This window comes from Sus scrofa, chromosome X (genome assembly GCF_054392235.1).
Source record: "Sus scrofa isolate SSC_HxYL_T2T_F1_AM1 chromosome X, Sscrofa_HxYL_maternal_Yorkshire_Landrace_v2.0, whole genome shotgun sequence".
NCBI lineage: Eukaryota > Metazoa > Chordata > Mammalia > Artiodactyla > Suidae > Sus > Sus scrofa.
In genome coordinates, this window is record NC_139401.1 from 66,636,545 (window position 1) to 66,655,528 (window position 18,984).

The 18,984-nt window shown below is 38.9% G+C and overlaps 1 protein-coding gene across 5 annotated transcripts in view; it reads right to left on the reverse strand.

Moving 5' to 3' along the window:
- Window positions 1-18,984, reverse strand: part of TEX11 (testis expressed 11) — a 382,097-nt gene that overhangs the window by 84,113 nt on the left and 279,000 nt on the right. For all 5 annotated transcript variants that reach the window (XR_014835135.1, XM_003484125.5, XM_085007268.1 and 2 more), the window contains one exon: window positions 9,302-9,374. Coding sequence is in view for 4 of the 5 variants with exons in the window: in XM_003484125.5 (XP_003484173.3) it covers window positions 9,302-9,374 (73 nt within the window). In the remaining variant the exon portion in view is untranslated. The remainder of the gene's footprint in view (window positions 1-9,301; window positions 9,375-18,984) is intronic.

Genomic DNA, 18,984 nt, shown 5'->3' on the forward strand with positions numbered 1-18,984 from the left:
GACCCCTAGCCTGGAAAGTTGCATATGCCGCTAGTGTGGCCCTAAAAAGCAAAAAAAAAAAAAAAAAAAAAAAAAGATACAGTAGAGCTAGAAGTGAGCTGAAGCAGAGTAATGGGAGATTAGGTCAGAGAGGAAACCAGGGGCCAGATAATCTATGGCCTTGTAGATCATGGTAAGAACTTTGGATTTTATTTAAGTCCAAGTAAATGGGAGGTTGAAGAGGACTAACATGATCTGACTTATAATACTTTGGCTGCTGTGTGGCTATTGGATTTATAGAGGAGCTGCAGATGCAGAGGAAAGCTGGGAAGCTATTACAGTGGTCCAGGTGAGAAATGAGGTAGCTTGGTCTAAGGTGATACTATTGGCCTGATTTATTGTTGAGAAGAGGCACACCACAAATCACACTCCTTTCAGCCTCACCTCCCACTATATAACCTTTGAATAAGAGACATTTCTAAAACTAACAATGCTCTCTTCTACTTCTGGCTTTTGTTTATTCAGTTTCCACAGCATTTAATGCCTTCTATTTTCTTCTCCAAACATTAAAATCTTACTCATTCTTCAGGAGTAAGTTCAACTATTACCTTTTGGAGTGGATCATTTCTTCTGTGGTCCCACACACTCTATATTTCTATTAGTGAAGTTATTTCATCTAGCCTTGTATATTTTTAACAGATTATGTTTCTCATCTCCTTTCTTCACTGTAAATTTAAGGTTAGATATGGTAACACATTTTCTTATGTTTCTACAATATCTAGTAGCCCCTAGGAATTTAATAAAGTCTTTGTAAATGAATGTAGTAAGCTTCTTGCCTTAGGTCACTAATATAATGGCCCATTTAATCCTTTGGTAAAAGACAGTTCCCATAGCACTAAGATTTCAGTCACTGTTTATACAGTTCTTAATTAACTTTAATTTGGAATAGATTTTTAAAAGGTTGGCATTTTCCAATTTCCCCCCAGGAGCTTATGATTCACCAACTTTGCACTTTCTCTTAATTTGTCTATTTACAGTTGGTAGCTTAATGATTTATTTACATTACTCATATGCTGGGCTCATAATTTTAGGCATTATTTCATTGGAAATAACCAATCTTAAGAAATATAAACCTTTAATAAGTCAAATTCATTTTTCTAAATGTATTTCAATTTTTATTATTAAGCACTTACATATTCATTGAAAAATTCAAACTATGAAAAAGTGAAATAAAAAGTAAAAGTCTCCCAAATTCACTAAATCCTTTTCCAAGAGGCACCAAATGTTAATTTTGGTGTGTATCCTTCCAAGACTTTATATATGATATGTTCATTCACATGTATGCATGCTTATAGTCAGTCCTCCCTATTAGCAGATTCATACCTGCAGATTCAACTAATCGTGGATCAAAAATATTAAAAACAAAAATTCCAGAAAGTTCCAAAAGGCAAAACTTCAAGTTTGCTAAGTACTGGCAACTATTCACGTAGCATTTACATTGTATTTACAGCTATTTATATAGCATTTACTTTTTATTAGGTATTATAAGTAATCTAGAGATGATTAAAGTACATAAGAGACTATATGTAGGTTACATGCAAATATTGAGCCATTTTATACGAAGGACTTTAGCATCTGGCGGTTTTGGTATCCATGGGTGGGGATGGAGGGCTGGAATCAAATCTCCCATAGATACTGAGGGACAACTGTGTGTGTGTGTGTATTCCTTTTTTTTTTTTTTTTTTTTCGGCTATGCCCACAGCATATGAAAGTTCTCAGGCCAGGGATCGAACCCATGCCACAGCAGTGACCCAAGTTGCTGCAGTGACAACACCAGATCTTTAACCCACTGCACTACAGGAGAACTCCTGTATGTGTATTATTTTGTCTATTGATGCAATACCAAATATCAAGATTTGCCATTGGTACAACCACTATGGAAAACAGTATGGAGGTTCCTCAGAAAACTAAATATAGAACTACCATATTATCCAGCAAATCCCACTCCTGAGCATATATCCAGACAAAACTACAATTCAAAAAGATACATGTACCCCTATGTTCACTGCAGCACTATTCATAATAGCCAAGTCATGGAAACAACCTAAATATCCATTGACAGATGAATGGATTAAGATGTGGTACATATATACAATGGAATACTACTATGCCACAAAAAGAACAAAATAATGCCATTTGCAGCAACATGGATACAACTAGAGATTATCATACTAAGTGAAGTAAGTGAGAAAGAGAAAGATAAATACCATATGATATTACTTATGTAGAATCTAAAATATGGCACAAATGAACTTATCCATTAAACAGAAACAGGGAGTTCCCGTCGTGGCGCAGTGGTTAACGAATCCGACTAGGAACCATGAGGTTGCGGGTTCGGTCCCTGCCCTTGCTCAGTGGGTTAACGATCCAGCGTTGCCGTGAGCTGTGGTGTAGGTTGCAGACGCGGCTCGGATCCCGCGTTGCTGTGGCTCTGGCGTAGGCCAGTGGCTACAGCTCCGATTCAACCCCTAGCCTGGGAACCTCCATATGCCGCTTGAGCGGCCCAAGAAATAGCAACAACAACAACAACAAAAAGACAAAAAAATAAAATAAAATAAAACAGAAACAGAGCCACGGACATAAAGAACAGACTTGTGGTTTCCAAGGGGGAGGGAGAGGGAATGGGATGGATGGGAGTTTGGGGTTGGTAGATGCCAACTATTACATTTAGAATAGATAAGCAATGAGGTCCTATTATATATAGCATAGTAAGTTATATCCAGTCTCTTGGGATAGACCATTATGGAAGATAATATAATAAAGGGAATGTATATATATATATGTACGATTGGGTGACTTTGCTGTATAGCAGAAATTGGCACAACATTGTAAATCAAACAATCTATAATTTAATAAAAATAATGAATAAATAAAAGGAAATACTGCTGGGGCAAATGGATTTCCATACACAAAAGAATGAAGCTGGCTGCCTACCTCACATCATATACCGAATTAACTCAAAATGGACCAATGATCTAAATGTAATGCCTAAAACTATAATGATCTTTGAAGAAAATATAGGGGCAAATTTCATGACCTTGGCTTTGGCAATGAATTCTTAAATATGACACTAAAATCATGAGCAACAAAAGAAAAAGTAGATAAAATGGACTTATCAAAATTAAAATCTTCTGTGCATCAAAGGGTATTATCAAGAAAGTTAAAAGACAACATACACAATAGTATAAAATATTTGCAAATGCTATCTGATAAGGGCTTTGTGAGATAATAACAAAATTTTATATATATGTATATATGTATGTATATATAGGTCTCTGACTCATATACTCTTATATTGGTACAGAGCTCCTAAAACCATAATTTCCTAAGTGATAAGAACACTACAAGTGTCTCTTGTTCTAATATTGGTCTTTGATCTTTGTTCCTGACACAGAGTTCCTGCAACCCTTTGTAATTTCCTTGGCAATAGGAATATCTTTTGTTCTTGTAAGGTGACTCTGGGTGGGCTCCTGCATGAGGGCTAGTAACTGGAAAGACTAGATTAGAAGTTTGGGATTTTCGGCCCCATCCCCTATTCTCTTAAGAAGAGATAAGAGCTGAAAATGGAGTTAATGATTAGTCATGCTTACATTATGAGCCTCCATAAAAATCCCCAAAGGGAAATTTTATTGTGATTATTCATTTGGACTATCATTGATTATGTTCTGTTTTCCAAATTTATAAGAAAATCCTTTTTCTTTGTAAGTTATTTGTAACTCAAAACAATTTAGTAGATGTTACTTCTGTAAGCTAAATTAAAATATTTTAAAATGATTCTCACTCACCTCCTCCCCATCCAACCCATCCCTTATGAATTCAGGAACTTTTCCTAAGTCTCCCTATTTTTTATGGCAATATAGTTATTTGCATTGGTTCTATAAAAATCTTCCACTTTTTAAACCAGGATATAAATGGACTCACTATGCAACAAAGGTCTTAAATGAACTATCTGGATTCAAAAATGATAGCCACTTAATCAGGTATGATAAGATACTTTTAAGGAATAAACTTGATCTTACCTCAACTTATGGAGCAAAGGCCTAAAAGCCCTCTCAGGGAACTGTTCTAGTATCTGGCTTACAGAAGGTGTTCTCAGTCTAAATGCAATAGGAAGTTCACTTTCTATAAAGCCAGGAACCTTACTTAGTAAATCTGAAGGACCTTGAGAAAAATGACTTCCATCAAATAAATTTATAAGTACTACAGGTGAAATCTGGGAGAGAGTTTCTTGGCCTTTGTATCCTAGCTTTGAAATAGCAAAGGATGACATACCCATGCACATCACACATATCAACTCACAGTTCTGCATATACTTGTAAATTCATTTCCTAATTGCCTGTGTATGTGTTTTACTCATATTTTGAACTAGTTGTAACATCTTACTGGTTCCTTTATTAATTAATGATTTAAATAAAACCTTTCACATATGTTCAAAAAGTGAAAATGGAAATTAAAACTCTAAAATGAGAGAATGCCAGATTTGGAAGACAAGCAAAGGTGATCCAAAAGATACAGAGAGGAATGCATGCATATGGAAGTTTCTGGGCTAGGAGCTGAATTAGAGCTGCAGCTGCAGGCCTAGGCCACAGCCAAGGCAACACTGCATCTGAGCCACATCTGCAACATACACCACAACCTGCAGCAATGCAGAATCCTTAACCCACTGAGTGAGGCCAGGGATTGAACCTGTATTTTCATGGACACTATGTTGGGTTCTTGACATGCTGAGCACAATGGAAACTCCTAAAATCCATTTTCTTTCTTTGTTTCTTGCTTTTTTTGTTTTTTAGGCCACACCTGTGGCATATGGAAGTTCCCAGGCTAGGGGTTGAATTGGAGCTACAGCTGCCAGCCTACACCATAGCCACAGCAATGCCGGATCCTTAACACACTGAGTGAGGCCAGGGATTGAACCTGCAACCTCATGGTTCCTAGTCAGATTCGTTTCTGCTGTGCCACAATGGGAACTCCACTAAAACCCATTTTCAGTAACACTTTATAATTCATCATCTTTGGAGCTATACCCAATGGTCTATTTTTGGTATATAATTCTTTTTATGTATTGCTGGATTTTTTTTTCCAGTTTCACTGAGATATATTTGATAGATAACATTATGTAAGTTTACGGTGTGTAATGTCATAGCTTGATACATGTACATATTGTTAAATGATTACCACAATATAGTCAACATATCCATCACCTCACATAGTTATCATTTTTTGTATGTGTGGTAAGAACATTTAAGGTTTACCCTTTTGGAAATGTTCAATTATACAATCTAGTATTGTTATCTATAGTCACCATGGTGTACTTTAGGTCCTCCAGAATGTATTCATCCTATAACCAGAACTTTGTACCCTTTGACCACCATCACCTATTCCCCCATGCTACAGCCCCTGGCAACCAACAATCTACTTTATTTCTATAAGATTTTTTTTTTAAGATTCCACATATAAGTTGGATCATATGGTATTTATCTTTCTCTGTCTTACTTCACTTAGCATAATGTCCTCTAGGTATTCATCCATATTGTTGCAAATGGCAGGATTTCTTTCTTTTTTAAGGATGAATATTCCATTGCGTGTGTGTGTGTGTGTGTGCGCGCGTGCGCGCACGCGCATGTGTATTTGTGTGTATCACATTTTCTTTATCCATTCATCGTTCAATAGGAACTTAGACTATTTCCATGTCTGGACTATTGTGAATAATGCTGCAATGAACATGGGGGTGCAGATATCTCTTTGTCATAGTGATTTCATTTCCTTTAGATACATACCTAGAAATGGGACTTCTGGATCATATGGTGGTTCCATTTTTAATTTTTTGAGAAACCTCCATATTGTTTTCCATAGTGGGCTATATCAATTTACATTCCCAACAACAGTGCACAAGCATTCCCTTTTCTCCACATCCTCCCTAGCACTTGTCACCTCTTGCCTTTTTGATAATAGCCATTCTTTTAAAGTAGTTTTAGGTTCACAGCAAAATTGAGTGGAATGTTCAGAACATTCCTATATACACCCTATCCCCCACTACGACAACCTTCCCCACTACTAATATCCTGTAGCATAGTAGTACATTTCTTACAATCAATGAATCTATAGTGACATTATTTTCACCCAAATTCCATGGGTTACATTAGAGTTCACTTGTGGTGTTGTACCTTCTATGGATTTTGACAAATGTATAATAACATGTCTACACCACTGTAGTATCATACAGAATAGTTTCACTACCCTAAGAGTTTTCTGTGTTCCATATATCCATTCCTTCTTCCACGATGCCCCCTTAGCAATCTTTTACTATCTCCATAGTTTTGTTTTTTCTGGAATTTCATATAGTTTGAACCACATAGTATGCAGCCTTTTCAGATTGGTTTTTTATCAGTAATATGCATTTAAGTTTCTTCATGCCTTTTCATGATTTAATAGCTCATTTCTTCTTATCTCTGAATAATATTTCATTGTTTAAACATTCCATAGTTTATCCATTCATCCACTGAAGGACATCTTGGTTGCTTCCAAGTTTTAGCAATTATGAAAAGCTGCTATAAATATCCATGTGCAAGTCTTTCCATGGACCTAAGTTTTCAACTTATTTGTGTAAATACCAGGGAACACAGTTGCTGGACTGTATAGTAAGAGTATGTTTAGTTTTATAAGAAATTAATAAAGTGGCTATATTATTTTGCATTCCTGTCAGCAATGAATGAGAATTCCTGTTGCTCCACATACTCACCAGCATTTGGTCTTGTCAGCATTTAGAATTTTTGTCATTCTAATAGGTTTGTAGTAGTATCTTGTTGTTTAAACTTACAAATCTCTGATAACATAGAAAGACAGACAGATTGATAGTCTAGTAGCTGTTCCTAGAAAGAAGAAATTGATTTTTCGGTAGACAGCTAGCATTGTGACACACTTTCAAAATAAAAGGCTCAACATCACTGATTATTAGAGAAATACAAACCAAAACTACAGTGAGGTACCACCTCACGCCAGTCAGAATGGCCATCATTAACAAGTCCACAAATAACAAATGCTGGAGAGGATGTGGAGAAAAGGGAACCCTCCTGCACTGTCGGTGGGAATGTAAATTGGTACAGCCACTATGGAAAACAGTATGGAGGTATCGCAGAAAACTATACATAGAACTACCATATGACCCAGCAATCCCACTCTTGGGCATATATCTGGACAAAACTTTCCTTGAAAAGATACATGCACCTGTATGTTCATTGTAGCACTATTCACAATAGTGAATACATAGAAACAACCTACATGTCCATCGACAGATGAATGGATTAAGAAGATGTGGTATATATACACTATGGAATACTACTCAGCCATAAAGAAGAACAAAATAATGCCATTTGCACCAACCTGGATGGAACTAGAGACTCTCATACTAAGTGAAGTAAGTCAGAAAGAGAAAGACAAATACCATATGATATCACTTATATCTGGAATCTAATATACAGCACAAATGAACCTTTCCACAGACGTGGACTTGGAGAACAGACCTGTGGTTGCCAAGGGGAAGGGGAAGAAGTGGGATGGACTGGGAATCTGGGGTTCATAGATGCAAACTATTGCATTTGGAGTGGATAAGCAATGAGATCCTGCTGTATAGCACAGGGAAGTATATCTAGTCACTTGTGATGGAACATGATGGAGGATAATATGAGAAAAAGAATATATATATATATATATATATATGAAAAAATAAAAATCTTTAAAAAAATAAAAAATAAAGGTAATGATGGAACCAAAACAAAAAGGCACTGAAAGTATTAATTTCACTCTGAGCACTCTTTAGCACTTTAGATTCTGTTATGAGGTATTTTCATTATCATTCTTTTCTCTTTTTTTTTTTTTGGTATTTTTAGGGCCACACCCATGGCATATGGAGGTTCCCAGGCTAGGGGTTGAATCAGAGCTGTAACCACTGGCCTACACCACAGCCACAGCAACACAGTATCTGAGCCATGTCTGCGACCTACACCACAGTTCATGACAATGCCTGATCCTTAACCCACTCACCGAGGCCAGGGATTGAACCTGTGTCCTCATGGATACTAGTCAGATTCGTTTCCACTGAGCCACGATGGGAACTCACACTATCATTATTTTCTAGATATTCTATAGTTACTATTTTTTAAAATGTCCAAGTGGTCAAGGGTTATCTTTCCCGATTCCATTATTAATTTCTGCATTGTGATCAGATAATGTTGTCAATTTTACTTCTATGTCTTGGAATTTGTTCAAGTTTTTCTTGTGATCTATTTTGCAAATGTTCAAAGGGCACATGAAGAAGAAATGAGTTCTCTATTCTCAGGCTATAAAGGATATTTTCAGGCTATAGAGTATATTTCTATTAACTCTTCCATACTAAGTATGTTATTTAGGTATTCTCTGTCCTTTTCTTTTGTTGTTTTTATTATTTTAAATGCCTGTCATAGATTGAGGGCAGTGAATAAAATTTTATGTGTTTATGTTCTCCCTTAAAATTTCTATAGTTTGATATCAAAGTCTATAAAAATATTATACATACACATACAAAACGATACACTGATTATTTCTAAATTTTAGGAAACTGAATTCATTAACATTTTTAAAATAGTAATACACCATGACTAAACAGGGTTTATTCCAGAAATGCAACAATGACTCAAGTTTAGGAAATCTATTATTATAAATCAATATATTAATACTTCAAAAGAGAAATACTTCTATGATTATAGAAGCTGAAAAGGCATGTAATTCAATTCAATATCTATTGATTTTTTAAAAAATTCTAAAGCAGGAACAGATGGACAGAATATAAAAAAAGCCTATCTAAACCTAAAAGCTAATACCATGATAGCATGCTACTGTATAACCTCAAAAAGTTTACTACTGTTTTGATTATTTCATAACAAAATGTTAGCAGTATCCAATATTGCGATTGTACCTTGGAAGAATCTGTACCCTACATTTAGTCAAAGTTAAAACTTGATTAAATTAAATATTAAGTCTAGTGAACTAAAAGCAATAATGTCATATTGAGCAATGATGGCCCCATCTTTATATTCAACGCTTAAATAAAAAGCAAGATTAAAAATATTCTCACTCCATGTCAAAGTATTAAAACTAGTTCTTAAAGAATCATTTGATTGGTTATCAAGTATTTCAGTGGCACAATTTCTGGTGATAAAAGACTAGGTTATTAAGATTTGAAACCCCTTTTATAACTGTGTTACCAAACTCCCAGCTCACTATATACCTGTTTCTTTCAGGAGATTCCAGACATCTCTGCATTTATGGATCTGCTCAAGTGCACGACTCAGGAACTTGGTCTATTTGGTAAGAAAGCAATGAGGAAATGAGTCTCAACCAAGCAGAACTTTAAGCAAATAAAAATAATCTCACATCATTTTAATTAAAAACAATTCAAATGAAACTATAGAAAAATGAAAGTATAAACTGAATATTTTGGAATTTATATATAAATATTAGCTGCTATTTTTATGTTTCTTTAATGTTCCAGGAAAATGAGGATTAAATAGAAAACCTGAAGTATTATCAAATAATCTAGGACAAAAGAGAAGCACTTCCAGAATGGTGGTATGAAAAGTTCTTCTCCTGGGCAAAACAACCATAACTGGTGAGAAGTATAAAACACAATTATGTAAAGTCTCAGGAAATTGTCCTAAAGGCATTGAGCATGTGGAGAAACATCTATTCTAGGAAATCTACTAAGTCTCAGTAAGAACACTGAGTACCTGTGGCAGTTGAGCCATGATCTGCTCACCGCCCCCACCAGCTCAGTGTGAAATAAATATACTTTAGGTAGATGTGGCCAAGAAGATGGGGCTCACTCTACCCTCAGTTTCCGGGCTAGTGATGACCAGAAGGGGAATGGTGCCAACACTTCTCATCCCCCTCCCCAAGATCTGTATTGCAGAAGCTCTATTCTAAACAAGCACAACTGAGAAGTCTGACACTTTCTCCTCCTATCCAGTCCCCATACCAGGCACTGCAAATTGAATATACTGGGTCTCAATTGCCCTCACCTCAACTTGCTTATAGGACTATATTTAAATACAAAAAATGTGAGGATGTAGTGAGAAGATGTCAGCTGTGAAGCAGGAAGAGAGCTCTCACTAGAGAAAACACCCATTGCTGGCACCTTGATCTTGGGCTTCCAGGCCCAGAGTTATGAGAAATAAATTTCTGTTGTTTATAAGCTACCCAGTCTATTGTGTTTTGTTATAGTAGCCTGAACAGACCAAGAGAGAAAATTGGTACTGGGAGTGGGGTGCTGCTGTAACAAATACCTAAAAATATGAAATAACGGGTAGAATCTGGAGGAGTTTGGAAGTACATGCTAGAAAGTCTACATTGTCATGAATGGATTGTTAAAGGAAATTCTCTTGAGAACCAAGAAAGAGGAGAGGAGAGCTGTAGAGAAAGCCTCAATCTTCTTAGAGAATGTCTGTTTGGTTGTGAGCAGAATGTTGGTAGAAATATGGATGACAGTTGTAGTGTCATCACATCTGATGACACTCAGATGGAAATGAGGAACACTGGAAACTAGGGGAAAGGCCATCCTTGTTTTAGAGTGGCAAAGAGCTTAGCTAAATTGTGTTCCCAATGTTTTATAGAAGGTAATACTTGTGAGTGATGAAATTGATATTTGGCTAAAGAAAGAAATCTAAGCAAAGTGTTGAAGACCTGTCAGTTCCTCTTGAATGTTTACAGTAAAATGTGAGAAGAAATTATTTAAAGGTAGAATTGTTAATCAAACATTAAGCAGAATTTTAAAATTTGGAAAATTCTTAGCCCATCAGTGTTAAGAGAAGTAAAAAGCTTGATAGGGAGAGAATACCAAGGGTGTGGCTGAATTTGATAAGGAGATTGCTGTGGATGGACCATTTCAACAGAAGCTAAAAGGTATTCATCAAGACAATGGGGAGTTTGGTCAGTTGTCTCAAAATAAGCTAAGACCTACTGTCTAAGGCAATAGAAGAATGACTGCAAAAGCAGATCAGAGATCTTCAGGGCTGGCTCACCTATCACAGGCCCATGGTGTGAGGGCCTATGGGGCTGAAGGATTTCAAAGGAGGAGCTCACTGCTGCCCAGTACCATCTATCTCCTACGCTCTGCTCCTTAAATTCCTGCACCATGCTGCTAAGCCACCCCAAGTGCAGCACAGGCTGTTGTGGTTGCCTCTCCAGAAGGTTGCAAACCTCTGGAAGGCATCAGCTTGGTATCATCAACCCAGCATGGAGAGTGCAAGAGCTGGGGGTACTGCTGCACTCTCTAGACTTTCAAAAGGTGCCCTGGGGACTCTCGGGGCCCAGGCAAAGAACTTCTGTAGGGGAGAGGCCATAGCAGAAAACCCTCACTAGGGCAATGCCCAGCAGAGCCTTCCACTCCAGACCAGTAGAGCTACCTTGTGGGATTCCAGCCTGAGCCCTAACTTATAAGAGCTGAAACATGGCGTTCCCGTCGTGGCGCAGTGGTTAACGAATCCGACTAGGAACCATGAGGTTGCGGGTTCGGTCCCTGCCCTTGCTCAGTGGGTTAACGATCCGGCGTTGCCGTGAGCTGTGGTGTAGGTTGCAGACGCGGCTCGGATCCCGCGTTGCTGTGGCTCTGGCGTAGGCCGGTGGCTACAGCTCCGATTCGACCCCTGGCCTGGGAACCTCCATATGCCGCGGGAGCGGCCCAAGAAACAGCAACAACAACAACAAAGACAAAAAAAAAAAAAAAAAAAAAAGAGCTGAAACATGAACTGCACTTGGCAGAGCCATGTGGGTGGGGTCTAGAAGCTTGGAGACCCAACTGCAGCCGTAGTGGGTTCAAAATGTGGGGCACCAAGACAAGGAGGATTATTTTCAAGCCTTGGGGTTTAATGTTGTTTTTCCCATTAAGTTTTAGGCTTACCTTTGTAAGCAGCTCTTTGTAGGAAAAAGCCCTCAGCAGGAGACCCCTTTTCTAGTCAATTTAGCAAAGTTATATTGAAGTTAGCTTTTATTTTTTTTTATTTTTTTTCCCACTGTACAGCAAGGGGATCAAGTTATCCTTACATGTATACATTACTATTACATTTCTTCCCCCACCCTTTCTTCTGTTGCAACATGAGTATCTAGACATAGTTCTCAATGCTATTCAGCAGGATCTCCTTGTAAATCTATTCTAGGTTGTGTCTGATAAGCCCAAGCTCCCGATCCCTCCCACTCCCTCCCCCTCCCATCAGGCAACCACAAGTCTCTTCTCCAAGTCCATGATTTTCTTTTCTGAGGAGATGTTCATTTGTGCTGGATATTCGGTTCCAGTTATAAGTGATATCATATGGTATTTGTCTTTGTCTTTCTGGCTCATTTCACTCAGTATGAGATTCTCTAGTTCCATCCATGTTGCTGCAAATGGCATGATGTCATCCTTTTTTATGGCTGAGTAGTATTCCATTGTGTATATATACCACCTCTTCCGAATCCAATCATCTGTCGATGGACATTTGGCTTGTTTCCATGTCCTGGCTATTGTGAATAGGGCTGCAATGAACATGCGGGTGCATGTGTCTCTTTTAAGTAGAGCTTTGTCCGGATAGATGCCCAAGAGTGGGATTGCAGGGTCATATGGAAGTTCTATGTATAGATTTATAAGGTATCTCCAAACTGTTCTCCATAGTGGCTGTACCAGTTGACATTCCCACCAGCAGTGCAGGAGGGTTCCCTTTTCTCCACAGCCCCTCCAGCACTTGTTATTTGTGGATTTATTAATGATGGCCATTCTGACTGGTGTGAGGTGGTATCTCATGGTAGTTTTGATTTGCATTTCTCTTATAATCAGCGATGTTGAGCATTTTTTCATGTGTTTGTTGGCCATCTGTATATGTTCTTTGGAGAAATGTCTATTCAGGTCTTTTGCCCATTTTTCCATTGATTGATTGGCTTTTTTGCTGTTGAGTTGTATAAGTTGCTTATATAGTCTAGAGATTAAGCCCTTGTCAGTTGCATCATTTGAAACTATTTTCTCCCATTCTGTAAGTTGTCTTTGTGTTTTCTTTTTGGTTTCCTTTGCTGTGCAAAAGCTTTTCAGTTTGATGAGGTCCCATGGGTTTATTTTTGCTCTTATTTCTATTGCTTTGGGAGACTGACCTGAGAAAATATTCATGATGTTGATGTCAGAGAGTGTTTTGCCTATGTTTTCTTCTAGGAGTTTGATGGTGTCTTGTCTTATATTTAAGTCTTTCAGCCATTTTGAGTTTATTTTTGTGCATGGTGTGAGGGTGTGTTCTAGTTTCATTGCTTTGCATGCAGCTGTCCAGGTTTCCCAGCAATGCTTGCTGAATAGACTTTCTTTTTGCCATTTTATGTTCTTGCCTCCCTTGTCAAAGATTAATTGACCATAGGTGTCAGGGTTTATTTCCGGATTCTCTATTCTGTTCCATTGGTCTGTCTGTCTGTTTTGGTACCAATACCACACTGTTTTGATGACTGTGGCTTTGTAGTATTTCTTGAAGTCTGGGAGAGTTATGCCTCCTGCTTGATTTTTGTTTCTCAGGATTGCTTTGGCGATTCTGGGTTTTTTGCTGTTCCATATAAATGGTTGGGTTGTTTGTTCTAGTTCTGTGAAAAATGTCATGGGTCATTTGATAGGGATTGCATTGAATCTGTAGATTGCTTTGGGTAGTATGGCCATTTTTACAATATTGATTTTCCCAATCCAGGAACATGGAATATCTTTCCATTTCTTTACATCTTCTTTGATTTCTTTGATTAAAGTTTTATAGTTCTCGGCATATAGGTCCTTTACCTCCTTGGTCAGGTGTATCCGAGGTATTTGATTTTGTGAGGTACAATTTTAAAAGGTATCGTATTTTTGTATTCCTTTTCTAATGTTTCATTGCTGGTATACAGAAATGCAACTGACTTCTGAATGTTAATCTTATATCCTGACACTTTGCTGAATTTATTGTTCAGTTCAAGTAGTTTTGGGGTTGAGTCCTTAGGGTTTTCTATGTATAGTATCATATCATCTGCATACAGTGACAGTTTGATCTCTTCTCTTCCTATATGGATGCCTTTTATTTCTTTTGTTTGTCTAATTGCTGTGGCTAGGACTTCCAAAACGAAGTTGAAGAGCAGTGGTGAGAGTGGGCATCCCTGTCTTGTTCCAGATTTGAGTGAGAAGGCTTTCAGTTTTTCCCCATTGAGGATTATATTTGCTGTGGGTTTATCATAAATGGCTTTGATTATATTCAGGAATGTTCCCTCTATACCCACTTTGGCGAGGGTCTTGATCATGAATGGATGTTGAACTTTGTCAAATGCTTTTTCTGCGTCTATTGAGATGATCATATGATTTTTGACCTTTTTTTTCTTGTTAATGTGGTGTATGATGCTGATTGATTTGCGTATGTTGAACCATCCTTGTGAACCTGGGATGACCCCAACCTGGTCATGGTGTATAATTTTTTTGGTATGTTGTTGGATTCGGTTGGCTAAGATTTTGTTGAGAATTTTTTTTTTTTTTGTCTTTTTGCTATCTCTTGGGCCGCTCCCGCGGCATATGGAGGTTCCCAGGCTAGGGGTCCAATCGGAGCTGTAGCCACCGGCCTACACCAGAGCCACAGCAACGCGGGATCCGAGCCGTGTCTGCAACCTACACCACAGCTCACGGCAACGCCGGATCGTTAACCCACTGAGCAAGGGCGGGGATCGAACCCACAACCTCATGGTTCTTAGTCGGATTCGTTAACCACTGCGCCACGACGGGAACTCCTTGTTGAGAATTTTTGCATCTACATTCATCAATGATATTGGGCGACAGTTTTCTTTTTTGGTGGTATCTCTGTCTGGTTTTGGAATGAGGCTGATGGTGGCATCATAGAATGTCTTTGGGAGTATTCCTTCTTCTTCAACCTTTTGAAAGAGTTTAAGGAGGATGGGCACCAATTCCTCTTTATATGTTTGATAAAATTCACCTGTGAAGCCATCTGGTCCTGGACTTTTATTTGTAGGGAGTGATTTTATGACCTCTTCAATTTCATTTCTAGTGATTGGTCTGTTCAGTTGGTCTGTTTCTGCTTGATTCAGTTTTGGCAGGCTGTAAGATTCTAGAAAATTGTCCATTTCTTCCAGATTGTCAAACTTGTTGCCGTATAGTTGTTCATAGTATTCTCTTATGGTTTTTTGTATTTCTGCTGTATTTGTTGTGATTTCTCCTTCTTCATTTCTAATTTTGGTGATTTGGGTTCTTTCTCTCCTCTTTTTAGTGAGTCTGGCCAGGGGTCTGTCAATTTTGTTCACCTTTTCAAAGAACCAGCTCTTGGTTTTATTAATTTTCTGTATTGTTTTTTGAGTCTCTATTTTATTGATTTCTTCTTTGATCTTTATAATTTCCTTCCTTCTGCTGACTTTAGGACTTTTTTGTTCTTCTTTTCTAATTCATTTAGGTGGAGGCTTAAGTTGTCAATTTGGGATCTTTCTTCTTTTTTGAGAAAGGCCTGGATTGCTATAAATTTCCCTCTGAGCACTGCTTTCGCAGCATCCCATAGGTTTTGAGAGGTTGTGTCTTCATTATCATTTGTTTCAAGGTAGTTTTTAATTTCCTTCTTGATTTCCTCATTGACCCATTGGTTTTTTAGTAGCATGTTGTTTAGTCTCCATGGAGTAGGTTTTTTCTCTTTCCTTTTCCCATGGTTGATTTCTAATTTCATGGCATTGTGGTCAGAGAAGATACTTGAGATAATTTCTATGCTCCGCAATTTATGGAGATTCGCTTTGTGTCCCAATATGTGGTCGATTTTTGAGAATGTTCCATGAGCATTTGAGAAGAATGTGTATTCTGCTTTTTTTGGATGTAGTGTCCTGAAGATATCAATTAAGTCTAACTTTTCTATTGTTTCCTTTAGGATCTCTGTTGCTTTATTGGTTTTCTGTCTAGAGGATCTGTCCATTGATGTGAGGGGGGTATTAAGGTCTCCTACTATGATTGTATTCTCATCAACATCTCCCTTTATGTCTGTTAATATTTGTTGTGTGTATCTGGGTGCTCCTATATTTGGGGCATATATGTTGATGATAGTAACATCCTCTCCTTGGATGGATCCCTTAATCATTAAATAGTGTCCTTCTCTGTCTTTATGCCTTTTGTTTTAAAGTCTATTTTGTCTGATATGAGCGTTGCGACTCCTGCTTTTCTGTCATGTCTATTGGCGTGAAATATTTTTCCCCACCCTTTCACTTTAATCTATATGTATCTTCTGTCCTAAGGTGAGTTTCTTGTAGGCAACATATTGAAGGTTTTTGCCTTTTTATCCACTCAGCCACTCTGTGTCTTTTGATTGGGGCATTCAGTCCATTGACATTTAAGCTGATAATTGATAGATGATTATTTATTGCCATTTGAACCTCGTGTTCCAGTTGATTCTATGGTTCTCCATTCTTCCTTTCTTTTTTTTTTTTTGTTTGGTTGGATATTTGGTTTTGGCTTGTGGTTGCCCTGTTTTTTAAGTATGCTAACCCCTTCCCATAATTGTGTGTTTTAGCCTGATGGTCCTGTAAGTTCAAACACTTCATTACTATATTAAAATTAAGAAGAGAGACATACAAACAAACAAAAAGGGTTATTTACTTCCTAACATCCCTTGCCCACATTTTATGGTTTTGATGACTCTTTTTTATTTTTTTCTTTTTAATTTTATTTTGCTTGAAGCATGTTCATGATTAAATCTGTATGCTGGCTTATTTGAGTGACTGCTCTCTGATTGCGGTTTCCTCAGTCCTAGTTCTTCCTCTTCTTCTTCTTTTTTTTCTTTTCTTTTCTTTTCTTTTTTCTTCCCTTTCCTTCCTTTCTTTTTGGTTTAGAGAAGCCCTTTCAATATTTCCTTTAACCTGGGTTTTGTGTTGCTGTATTCTTTAAGTTTTTGTTTGTTGGGAAAAATTTTTATTTCCCCTTCTATTTTAAATGATATTCTTGCTGGATAGAGTATTCTAGGTTGCATATTTTTTCCTTTTAGCACTTTAAATATCTCTTGCCATTCCCTCCTGGCCTGTAGTGTTTCTGTAGAGAAATCAGCTGATATTCTTATGGGGGTTCCCTTGTAGGTAACATTCTGTTTTTCTCTTGCTGCCTTTAGGATCCTCTCTTTATCACTAACTTTTGCCATTTTTATTATGATGTGTCTTGGTGTGGGTCTGTTTGGGTTCAGTTTGTTTGGGGCCTCTGTGCTTCTTGTATCTTGAACCCAGTATCCTTTAGGTTTGGGAAGTTTCCAGCAATAATTTCTTCAAATATATTTTCCATTCCCTTATCTTTTTCTACTCCTTCTGGAATTCCTATTCTGCATAGATTGGCCCGCTTTATATTATCCCATAGGTCTCTTATATTGCTTTCCAGTTTTTTGATTTGGTTTTCTGTCTGTTGACCGGATTGAGTGATTTCCATTATTCTATCTTCCATATCACTGATTCGTTCTTCTGCATTATTCATTCTGGTTTTTACTGCCCCTAGTTCAGTTTGCATCTCTGCAAATGAATGTTCTAGTTTTTCTTGGCTCCTCCTTATCTTTTCTAGTTCCTTTCTGAGAGTATTTGCATTTCTGTTCATATCTTCTCTTAATTCCTTCAGTATTTTCACTATTTCTCTTTTGAACTCCAGGTCTGTCTGACTGCAGAGATCTGTTTCATTGTTGACTGTTTTAGGTGAGTTCTCCTGTTGGTTTGACTGGGGGTGGTTTCTCAGCTTCTTCATCTTGCTTGTTGTTTTCTTCCTCCTGAGGGAGTTGTACTCTCCATGATCGGGCAGTGTTTGCCTTGTCACTGCTGTGGAATATTTCCTGAGGGCTGGCGTTGCTGGTCAATCTTTTTTGAGGCAGTGTGGCTTTCCTGGAGTGTTGATGGGGCTAACAGTGGTTCTTTGAAGCAAAGGAGGACTTCCTGAGGGCAGACAGGACTGGGAGGTCCACACCACGATGGTAGCAGATTTCACTTGGCCATGCAGAGCTTGCTCTGGTGTTTTTAGGCTGTGGGGTTCTTGCAGGGGGTTGGCGGTGTTGGGCAGCTGGTTTTTAGGGGTGCATCACCCCCTGGGGGCTGGAGCAGCTATCTGGGTCACTGAGAACCTAAGAGGCTCTTCCCTAGGGCAGCCCAACTCAGAAGGACAGCCTGAGAATGTAGGCGGATCTTTTCACAGTCCGGCCGAGCTTGTTGCATCTTTTCTGGGCTGCAGGCACTCTTCCAGGGGGCTGGTGGTGCTGAGCAGTTATTTCACGGGAGTGGGGCACCCCCTGGGGGCTTGGGCGGGTAGCAGGGGCACTGGAAACCCAAGAGGCTCCTCCCCAGGGCAGCCCGACTCAGAAAAACCGTCTGAGATCTTTTCCCGACTCGGCCAGGCTTGTTGCAGCTTTTCTGGGCTGCAGGGGGTCCTGCCTGGAGCTGGCAGCCCTATGCAGCTGGTCCACTAGGGCACCCCCTGGGGGCTTGGGTGGGTAGCAAGGCCGTTGGAGACCCAAGAGGCTCCTCCCCGGGGCAGCCCGACTCAGAAAAACCATCTGAGATCTTTTCCCGACTCGGCCAGGCTTGTTGCAGCTTTTCTGGGCTGCAGGGGGTCCTGCCTGGAGCTGGCAGTCCTATGCAGCTGATCCACTAGAGCATCCCCTGGGGGCTTGGGCGGGTAGCAGGGCCGTTGGAAACCGAAGAGGCTCCTCCCCGGGGCAACCTGACTCAGAAAAACCGTCTGAGAATTAGGCCGATCTATTCATGGCCTGGCTAAGCTTGTTCTAGCTTTTCTGGGCTGCAGGCCTTTTCTCGGGGGCTGGTGGTGTTTGGTGCTGCTCTGTGGAAGTGTAGCCCCTCCAAAGGGCAAGCAGGCCTGTGCAGGGACAGCCCCTGCGGTGGTAGGCTTCAGGCAATTGTTGAGGCCAGCCCTCCTGGATGGCAGGCAGCCCCAGG